Source organism: Austrofundulus limnaeus, unplaced genomic scaffold (assembly GCF_001266775.1).
Source record: "Austrofundulus limnaeus strain Quisiro unplaced genomic scaffold, Austrofundulus_limnaeus-1.0 Scaffold132, whole genome shotgun sequence".
Taxonomy (NCBI): Eukaryota; Metazoa; Chordata; class Actinopteri; order Cyprinodontiformes; family Rivulidae; genus Austrofundulus; species Austrofundulus limnaeus.
Genome location: NW_013952534.1, coordinates 780,476 through 791,285, shown reverse-complemented (window position 1 = coordinate 791,285; position 10,810 = coordinate 780,476). Strand labels below are relative to the sequence as shown.

At 40.2% G+C, this 10,810-nt stretch overlaps 2 protein-coding genes across 8 annotated transcripts in view; both read left to right on the top strand.

The window, feature by feature from the left end:
* The window catches only part of ptpn3 (protein tyrosine phosphatase non-receptor type 3), a 27,479-nt gene extending 21,215 nt beyond the window's left edge, over window positions 1–6,264 (top strand). For all 3 annotated transcript variants that reach the window (XM_014015644.1, XM_014015642.1, XM_014015643.1), the window contains 3 exons: window positions 2,834–2,979; window positions 3,083–3,218; window positions 5,632–6,264. In XM_014015644.1, the coding sequence (XP_013871098.1) occupies window positions 2,834–2,979; window positions 3,083–3,218; window positions 5,632–5,709 (360 nt within the window). In that variant the 3' untranslated portion in view covers window positions 5,710–6,264. The remainder of the gene's footprint in view (window positions 1–2,833; window positions 2,980–3,082; window positions 3,219–5,631) is intronic.
* Window positions 6,265–7,296: 1,032 nt separating this feature from the next.
* Window positions 7,297–10,810, top strand: part of epb41l4b (erythrocyte membrane protein band 4.1 like 4B) — a gene marked incomplete in the record, with an annotated part of 40,235 nt that continues 36,721 nt past the window's right edge. For all 5 annotated transcript variants that reach the window (XM_014015641.1, XM_014015640.1, XM_014015639.1 and 2 more), the window contains 1 exon segment: window positions 7,297–8,317. In XM_014015641.1, the coding sequence (XP_013871095.1) occupies window positions 8,045–8,317 (273 nt within the window).

The window sequence follows — 10,810 nt, the reverse complement described above, 5'->3', positions numbered from 1 at the left end:
GGTGTACCTAATAAAGTGGCCGGTGAGTGTATGTTCTGTGCAGAAGACACATATTTGCTGCTTGGTCTGGAGAGTGTGGAAAGCTGGTTTAAACAAGGCCAAAGATCTAGAAGGCCAAACTACAGGAGTTGTACATAGGGTCATATGTAATCTAACAGGTACATGAAATGTTCAGTTTGAGATGACATATGCCCATGGGTCAGCCCATTGGCCACTTAGGTAGCTTACAAAATGTATGCAGAGTAAAAAAAATTAATAAACAGAAAAATCAGTGGACTGATTTAGCATGATGTCCCGAGACAATGCCAGCTGATAGACGGTGCCATAAAACAGAACAGGGCGATATTAAATGCCCTGACACCCCTCTAGATCAGGGGTTCTTAACCTTTTTGACCTCGGGGCCCAATTTGTTGAACATAAAGTGGCTCGAGGCCCAGTCACACCAGTGTACAGATCAAAATGATAATTATTCTAAATCTTTGTTTAGAATGATAATTATTCTATATCTTGGTTTAATTGTTATTGTATTTACATTATAACTAAATTAAATACACTTATGGTGCGTTCACACCTTTGAGCATCAGGAGCATCAGGTTTAGATGCAAAAGTCTATGGGGGACGCGCTTCAAGCAGTGTCGGGAAGTGCTGCGGCGCGCCAAGCGCGATTAGAGCAGTGCGATTTGAACGATTTGAATCATTTGAGCGTTCGACGCTCCAGACCATGTTCATGCAATTTAATGCACAAAATAATTCTCAGATAATAAAATTTCCCATTTTCTAGTTCTGCCTGCTCTGACTTCCGTTCAGAAGAGCTGTTTATGTTAATGAGCTCTGTTGGTAACGCCCTCCAAAAATCTACTGACATTAACTCCGCCCTCCAAAGCCAGCATTTACGTTAGCATGGCTAATAATAGCAGAAGCTCCGTTGTACAACCATATGAGACCCTGTGAGACCCAGAGGCAGAGTCGGTCGCAGCTTCTTTGTTTTTTTTTTATCTCTTCCTCCTCTGCTCTGCGCTCACTCTGCATGCTGTTACCAGAGCAGGGAGCAGCAGCGGTCGAAATACCTCAGAAACTCGAACAAATAGGCTTTAACAAGGCTTTAATAAGCTACACAATAGAGGTACATGAGAAAACGTGTTCATAACGAACGAAAAATAAATAATTAAATTATGTCCATGCCGGTTTCAAACCCTGGTCTCCCACTCTCTGATCCAACACTCTACCCATTGCCCCATTGGAGACCTGTTGTGAAATGAGCTGTGCATTGCACAACAACACTGTGACAGCTTTTTATACAGAGGAGGAGTCTTACCCGGGGGTTGCTAGGTAGGGGGCTGAACGCAGGTTTTGGTGGGTTGTCGTACGACTTGTGACATCACAAAATGAAGGAAGTATAAAACTTGTCGTTAATATACATTAAAAATACATTTACTTACAGTAAATATGCCCCGGGTGCATTTTTTTGGTCCTAGGACTGTTTTTTTAAGAAGTACATACCCGAAGTTGAGTAAAAAAAACTTTAAAAAGTGAATTTTCCATAATAGGTCCCCTTTAATTTTGGATAAATGGAATAAAAATAGAAGATTTTCACCTGTGAATATTTTTGGTGAACTTAAAATTAGCAGAACTGAACTGAGAGGAAGCCAATTAGTCCACTAAAGGTTTCCAAATTTAGCAATAAAGTTATTCCACTAAATGAGAAGCTACTTATGCTATTAGCGATTAGCAGAACTGTGCCTGCCACTATATATCTAAAATCATTTTATAGTCACATCACAGCCATGTAAATCATAATCGAATCATGAGGTGCCTGAAGATTTTCATCTTTAGTTGGCAGCACAGTTTGAGGCACACGTCTCCCTTTGAGTATTAGACTGGTGCAAAATCTTGATTCCTTACTTGAATGTAGACCTGAAATCATTTGGACAGATTATGATGGACAATGTCTTTTTTCCACCAGTTTATAGCTCATATTAACTGGGCACTAGTTCACACATAATTCATTAAATAGCCACAAATAGCAGCTGCAGTGCAGGGCTGTTTTTTCTTTCTTTTGAGACGTTCTGACAAAAAAAAATCAATAAAACACTCATCATTTCCAGCCCTAACAGTAAATTCCTGCCACCTGCTTTCATGTCCATGTGAAATACGAGCTCAGTCAAACACAGAGCTGTTTTTGTCTTTATATGTGGCAGTGGCATGTAGCGCGTTAATGCCATATGTCACGTAACAAAGCTCACCGCAGGCAGCAACCACTCCTGGCAAACTCACTGCTGCCAGCATTCAGTCACTTCCGTGTGGGTGTTTTTGTCTGCACGTGTGTGTGGATGGGGATGTGCATTAGTGTGTTTTGATCATTTTTGCACCCATCTGTGTGTAAAAGCCTCTTCATAGGCTGGTTGTTTTCTGTTGACTTGCACCACGGTGGATGATCATATTAAAGGTGTTGCCTTCCATGACGGCCTCCATGATGAACAGGTAAATAAACAGAGTCATGCTCAGGGAGACGTGAAATTTGAATGCACACGCGCATGTACAGGTACTGCTGTGTGGGTCCATCTGCTCCTCTGGCGGGAAGAATTAATCCCTGTGTGGAGTCACAGGCCCACTTATAAACTCCAGAGTCAGCGTTTTTCTTGTTTTTTTCCGCTGCTCTGTCATCTCTCCTTTCCACCTGTTTTCATCTCTGATATTTTTCTGTTCCGCACATCACCAGCCTGTGGTGCTCCACCTGTGGATTATATTTTCCAAAGGTTACGCATTTATGACATTAAGTACTGATTATGTAATCTTGCATTGTCCACCTTTTTTTTGTGTGTGCGTACTTCAGCTGGGCGAGGAGCGCGCCGTCACACACCTGCAGTACGTGGCGTGGCCGGACCACGGCGTACCTGACGACCCGTCCGACTTCCTGCTCTTCGTCAGCTCAGTGAGGGAGAGGAGGAAAGGTGATGAGGCGCTAATGGTGCATTGCAGGTAACATGAGGGTCTTCATTGAATCCAGACAACTCTCTGCCCATCTCCTGTGAAATGAGCTCACCGTTCTGTTCATTTGTTTGTTTTGCGATCCTAATTTCAGTGCCGGGATCGGACGTACAGGTGTTTTAATCACCATGGAGACAGCACTGAACCTGATGGACCAGGGTCGACCGGTGTTCCCACTGGACATTGTGAAAACACTGAGAGAACAGCGAGCCATGATGGTTCAGACCACGGTACTGAGGAACAAAAACAGAAGTTTCTTGTCTTCGCCTCGTTAAATTCATTATGGTGTTATGATCACCCCGAGCTGTCTTCTCTTTTAATGAAATCTTCAATTATTACATGGCGTGAACTCATCTAAATCTAAAAATGTGCTAATTTTAGTATAAAATGGGCGAGTTGTTGTGAATGGAAACAGCATTTTTTATAGAAATATTTAACGTTTGAGTTGGTTTAAAGCTCCGTGTAACAGGAAAGTTCGAGTAAAGATGAAACGTTTCCTCATATTTTTACATTTCTTCTGCTCAGATGGTGCTGTTTTTCAATTTTCTTTTTATTTGAGCTACAGTATACGTTTTTGTGGTTTGGTTTTAAAAGTTTAATCTAACCACAAGAATATGCAAGACTGAAAATTGCATTTTTCTGATGCCAATGCATATATGCCATTTTTTTTAAATTAAAGTCAAACCATCTTCGTCTCTGACTCATTAAGTCACACTTGAACTGAGTGAAGGCTGAAGATGAGCAGCTCAAGTCGAAGATTCAAGGCTGGAAGTCATGCTCTGTGCCGCCTTGGCGAGAGGACGGTAAAATGTGACTCAGGGTGGGAAAATGGCAGCCTGTTTTATTGCTGCTGCCACTATAGCCCTTATTTTGAAAGGGCCTCTGTGGCTTCTGATGTGCTGATGGAACGCTTCCTCAGGGCTAGACGTTTGTGTATTAGTAATAAAAACATGCACAGTCAGAGGACATACTGTTTTAGATTAAGGATAAATCTTTTTTTTTTTATCCTGTGAAAATCTCATCGTCCAGTTCCATCTTGGCACACTGCCCTGTATCAACCACTTCCTTCTGGTTACGTAAATCTTTGAAAATGGGTCACAAATGGATCATGACAAACGGGTTTTACCAAACGTTTCATCGGGCGGCTCTCGGTCAGAGGCCGTCAGTTGTTTTGGTCCAGTTTTAACCTTGAAAACGTCACGTCTCTGCTGACATTGATTTGTTGTTTTGTCATGTGACTTTGCACAAACTAATATATCTTCACATTTTTTACAACACAAAAATGGGTTATTCACTCAGTTTTACAGATATTGTGATCAAATTAGTTGCTGAGAGTCATTCACAACCTGGCCTAAACTGTAGAATTAACTGTTGGAGTCAACCCCGTGTGTCTGTTAGCAAAATAATTCATAAACCCCTGAATGGATTTGAATGAAACTCTCAAAAAGTAACCATTTGATGTACATTTAAAACCCATTAAAGTTTGGATTCAACCCATTAAAGATGGCCATCACAGCTTACACAAAAATACCTACAACTCAGTCAATTTTACAGATGCTGAGCTAAAACTTGGTGTGGTAGTAGCTGAGAGTCTTTCAGAATGCACTCCAAGCACTAACAGATCGATAATATATAAGATGTGAGCTATTGTTAGTGTGTTGGGTGACCATATTTTTATAATAAATTAATATTATAAATTTAAAAGCTGACGCAAACAATTTAATGACACATTTGGCCTAACTATTGAAAACATGAAATATGAATGAAATAAGAATTATGAAACGTAAAATACACAAAACAATTAGTTTTTTATTAGAATTTTTGAAGAAAAAAAAGGCTATCGTATCATGACCCCTGTGTCCTGATATGTATCATATCACCAAATTCTTGCCAATACACATTCCTACTGTTAACCCAAACCAGGGACCCAACCAATGTGATTCTGAAGCATTTCTGGTAATTCCTTGATATTTTTTTTTTTTTTTAAATCTGTAGTCTCTCAGAGGACATTAAGGATACGGGTCAGTTTAGACCCCAGGTTTGTGGGACTTGACTCAGTGTGAGGACTCAAAATATGAACCTGGGTAGATCAGAAACCAACCAGCTCTACTTCATTCTGTCATTTCTTAGTATAAGATGATCTAAAACTCTGGCGTGAATGGTAGCGTAACTCTCTGCCATTGTCTTTGCCTTAAGTGTGACGAGTCAAATGTTTTAAAAACTAATAATACAACATTTTTCTATCTTTAAACAATAGATCAGATCGTTTGAAACGGGGTTCTGTGGAAATGTAGCAATAAATTAATATCTTACCTGTGTGGAGAAATAGATTTTTTTTCTGCTCTTTTCTCCAAACAGAAGTTTGTTCAAAGAGCTACCTACAACAGGTGAGATATTGATTGTTCATAACCTTTCCCTACTTCAAAAGATCTGAACTACCTCTTCAATTATTAATACCCTTTAGTGCTTCTGAGTATTTTCACACTCATCACAATGTAGGAACAAGTTATTAATAGATATTTTAGAGATGTCTCAGTCATGAGGGATATTGATTTGAAATGAAATCAACATAACCTCCACAAAAAAATCCTTGTTTTCCAGTAACTAATAATCTGTTTGTTTTTTTTGCTTCACGTCTTCCAGTGTCAGTTCCAGTTTGTGTGCGAAGCCATTCTGCGAGTCTACAAAGAGAAACAGGAGAAAAAACCTACAACACCGTAAGCCAAAATCGTCAAAGGGAGAAGGAGACCGAACGCACTTCTTCCCTGCCTCTGCTTCATTTGGGTGGGACAGGTTCAACTCTGGAGCTTCTGGTACTGGAACAGGGACTGGATAATGAAATAATAAAAAACAAAGCTGCAGAGCACAGCTCTGTGCGCTCCACGTAGCTCCGACAGAATATTACACCTAGTTGACCTTAGTTTTTACTTAAAGTGCATTAAGCTTATAGGGAATGTGGTCTCCATAGAGACTGATGTAAGACTGACGTGAGCTGCTAATTTCCATATAAGAGGTCTCTCAGGAGTGGTGCCTCTGCTTGTTAAGCTACATGTGCCTTAGACTGAAGCTTCCCCCGGACCGGTCTGAATCCATCAGAGGCTGAGCGAGACGGTCCTAATCTACAGTTTATCTCTCGTATTCTGAGACAAGCGTCAGAAGCTGATTTCTTTTAGATCTCAGCGGCAGATTCTGTAGTTTAAAGAGGTGCAGAGCACCAAATTCACTCTTCATCACTTTTAAATTATTCACATGAAATAAAATCATTGATTTGTAACAGTTGTGTTTTTGTTGTTTTCTTTGATGGCTCCATAAAGGAGAGGACGTCTCATAGAAAGTCACTAGTTTTTCTTTTTCTTTGAAAGTGCTCCTAATAAAAGTGTAGTTTACTTATTTACACAGCAGAGAGTTGCTAAAGTTGACAATTTACAAATCAGCCCATGCGATGTGGATATGACTAAATAACTGCTAATAAAAACTTCATTATTTACAAGTTATTATTCACAATTTGGTGTTTGTAAGAAATGTGTGTTCATGTTTTAAACAACATATTTTTAGAAGACTGACTAAAAGAATGAGTCAGCTAAATATTTCTGCAACATACTTGAAGAAAATCATTCTCTAGACTGGGTGATAAATGCTGTGCCAGGAAGAGATTTTGTATTTTTGAAACATAAAATGATCAGATGAATTCCTATATATGTATTTGTTTTTTTAAATGCAGTTAACATGTCTTGACTTCCCTGTTGTGTCTCCTGCAATTTAGGCAAAACAAGTCTTGTTTTATCAAATGAAAAACAAATCAGAAAGTTCAGTTATGTGGTCTCTGAGTATATATTAAAAATAAATTACAGGTATCAAAAAGAAAACAAATACAAAGTTTCAACAAATAAAACTTGATAAATTTAGGATGCGTGTTTTAACAAATCAAGTCCATCACAATGGCTTGAACTAAATAAAACAAAATACTGTTGTTTTTTTTTTAGTGGTTTTAGCTTGATTTTACCCTTATAAGTGTTTAGTGTGTAACTTGTGTTCATCAAATTTTTGGATTTTATTTTTGTTTTGGAGTTTTGTTTCTATTTTAGTTATTTGTGTACATAAATTAATAAATGCAGCTGAAATTTAAATAAATATATAAAATAAATGCTACTGATTTTGAATCTCAGTCTTAAAATTATAAAACTCTTACTGACCCAATAATTTGATTAAAAAAAGTGAATTTAGAAAATAATTTTATGTTAGGAATTTTTACTTCCGGTTAATTTCATCCGTTTAAAATATGTTGGATTACGTTGTCTCTAATCTGACCTCTTGCGCTGTTTAAGTTTAATAATAAGTGATGTATTTCCAAAGAGGTCATTAATCTTTATCATTAAACTCTTGGAAACCCCTCCAGTTCCGGCCCAGTTTGCAGGCGGGCGTAGACCGACAGGGGGCGCTGTTTCTCAGGTCCTCTCGGGTCGGTCAGCCGCGGAGCAACAGAAGTTTGTTCAAGCGCTCGTGTTTTTACGCATGCGCAGTTTGTGCTGTTTGTCCAGTTTCGCTGGTTGACTTTTACCTGAGAGGTGAGGCTGGTAGTTTCGGTTCTCCAGCGGGAAAAAAAAACGGAAAAACAGCCGGCCGGGTTCCGGTCCAAAGGTGTAGACTTCTGCCCCGTCCCTGTCTCTATTTCTCTCTCTCTCTCTCCCTGGGTTCCCGCTGCGGAGCGTCCGGACGAGATTTCTCCGGGATTTTTGAGTCGGTGCGCAACAGCGAGAGAAGCAGGAGGAGGAGGCAGGTGTTCTGGGAGAGGACAGGGGGAGGTGGTTCACTGACAGAGTCCGGACGTTCACACCGACCCGAATGACTGGAAATCAACTGGTTGGAGCTTCGGTGGGTCAGTTTTATTAGTATGCGGCTGGAGTCCCCTGCTGCTCCATCACGAAGACTGACCGGCAGCCCTGAAGTCTCCTCCGTGCCCGTTGAGTGACTCCTCTCCCCGGGGAGGAACGACAACGAGGAGGAGGACTCAGACTGCGGTTCTGACGGACACATCGTCGCCTTCTGGATCAGGAAGATGATGGGGTTTCTGCGTCGGACGTTCAGCCGTCGGAGCCGCTTCCAGACGGGAGAGAGGGATGAGCAGGACGGTCCAGGAATAGGAGGAGGAGGAGGAGGAGGGGTGAGCGGGAACCCCCTGCTCCTGCCCCACCAGCAGCAGGTCGTCCACGCGCCGGCGGTGGTCTCCGGAGGAGCGTCGGTCCACATCCCGGCCGCTGGCTCGGCGAGAACCACCATCACCTGCCGGGTCCTGCTGCTGGACGGCTCGGATGTCAGCGTGGATCTGGCCGTGAGTGGTTCTGTGTGTATTTACACGGATCAGTGCGCGGCAAGTTGGGGCACCAGGACACGTACCGCGGGGGGTCCTTTTGAGTTTTTACAGGGGTCCCCCTGTACAAAATGTGAAGGTCATCACCCTCAGATGGGAGTTAATTATAGCCCACTCCCTGGAAAGGCGAAGGCGGACAATGTTTTTGCATGTGCTTGCGTGTCTGTCAATTAGCAAAATATCTAATCAACCACTGAACGAGTTTTAATGAAACTTGCACAAAATAATAAATAGATAAACATCTACAACCATGTAACTGTTTGTGTTGACCTGATTCAAGATGGCCGCCACAGACAGCTGATCTAAAAAGGCATACAAATTGCCATAATTCAGTCAGTTTTACAGATATTGACCTGAAATTTGGTGTGGAGGTAGTTGAGACTGATCCACAACACATATTCTGAGCTTTGAAACATTTTAAACTTTTGCAATTATCTTTCTGGACTAAATGTAGTCTCTCTGTTAGCAAAATATCTCATGTAGCCTACAGCTGAACAAATTTCAACAAAATCTTGAGGAAATAATCATTACATGTAAATCTATAAGTGATTCACTTTTTGAACCAATCACATTCATAATGGCTGACCTAGAAGAAATAAAACTGACAACATTTCAGTTGTTTTTATAGACAATGAGCTAAAAGCTGATGTGGTAGCTGTGAGTTGCAGGTTCGAGCCCAGGTTGTCAGAAATTTACATTCAAAGCAAAACAATTGTCAAATCAAGCATGTTCTCTTTGCTGAACCCCTGTAGAAAGGGAGCAGCTGAAAGAAAAACAAACAGTAGCTGAGATCATTCACAACACTTACTCTCTGTGAGCAGCTACAACTCTGTCCCATCTTTCCTCTCCTTTAAGCAATGCTAGACCTTTAATTTAGTTTAGATTACAACTTTTAAGTTGTTATTATTTGTTGCACCTTTTATTTTTACTTACCTCAATAATTAAGCAGATATGCTGTTCTAAGGACTCAAACATAACCTGTTGGTTTGCTGATTCACTAAGGTCAGCTCATTGTGGTGGCATCAGAGTTGACTCCAGAAGTCAGTTGTAGTAGATATACATCATTTAAATCTGTTCTCTGCTTCATGAGATATTTTGCTAACACACAGCCAAACACGCACAGAAATCAAGGCGATTAGAGAAAATGTGTTTTTTTTTAAATGCATTGAATACAGATTTCTGAATGACTTTACTGGAATTTGCTGAAGAAGCTAAAACTAGATTGTTAAATCTACAAAACGAAATAAAAAGCGCAGAACGTTGCCTAAAATATAAGAAATAGAAGGCTAGCTCAAAACCACATGTAGCAAACGATAAGCTAATGAAACCTAAGGGCTAGTAAGCAAAAAGTATCAAAAAGCTGGCTTAAATATGCAATCGACTAGATAGAAGCTAAACACTAATGTAAACTAAACTAATGTAGCAAAACACAAGGTAACAAAATTAAAAGTAGCAAAGAAGCTAGAATGTAAACGTAAACAAAAGATAGCTTAAATTTGCAAAATGTGACCTAGAAGCTAAAAAAAGAAGACTACTGGCTTAAAGCTAAAAGTAGCAAAAGTACAGTAGCTTAAAGCAGCAGAAAGCTAGATAAAATTTATTAGAAACATAAACCTATTTAAAAGTAACATAAGACTTACTAAAATGTAAAAGCAAAAGGCTATCAAAAATCTAAAAGTAGCCAAACCCTATCTAAAAGCACCAAAAGGTTAGGTAAAAGCTACAAGAAGCAAAATGCTAACTGAAAGCTAAAAGTAGTAGAACGATAGTTAAAAGCTAACAGTGGCAAAAGGCTAAATAAAAGTTTAAAGTAACAAAAGGCTAACTAAAAATAGCCAAAGAAGAAATAATAGAGAATGTAGCTAAAGCAAATTCTAGACATTGATGAGATCTTACTGTATGTTTGTGGGGGAAAATATGCATAAAGGTAAATATTTTGAAAAGCATAAAAGTTATCAAAAAAATCAGAGCACCCGTCTCCTGAATGAGTTGAACATTTTGATATATGAATGGATGAAATACAACAAAGTATGCAAAAATAGTTTGACTGCCAACAAAGTTTGGGAAAAAAAAACTGYAAAACAGCATTCACATGCTCATTACATGACCGCCCGCCTTTTCCATCTAACAGCATCTCCCTCCACTTCCTTTTTCTCTCTCGTCAGCCAGCATCCAGTCTTCTGCCATCCTCCCTCATAATCTTCTTTTACTCTCCCTCTGTGCCCCTTCTCTCTCGCTCAGCATCCCTCTCTCTCTCTGCCTCCTCCTCTTCCTCCTGCTCCTCCCCGCGCCTCATCTCCCTCTAAGTCCACCTCTTATTCCCTGACTCCCTGATCTGATTTACCACCACAGGGACTTTGAGCCACAGATGAGCGATATCTGAAGGGTGTGTGTGTGTGTGTGTGTGTGTGTGTGTGTGTGTGTGTGTGTGTGTGTGTGTGTGTGTGTGTGTGT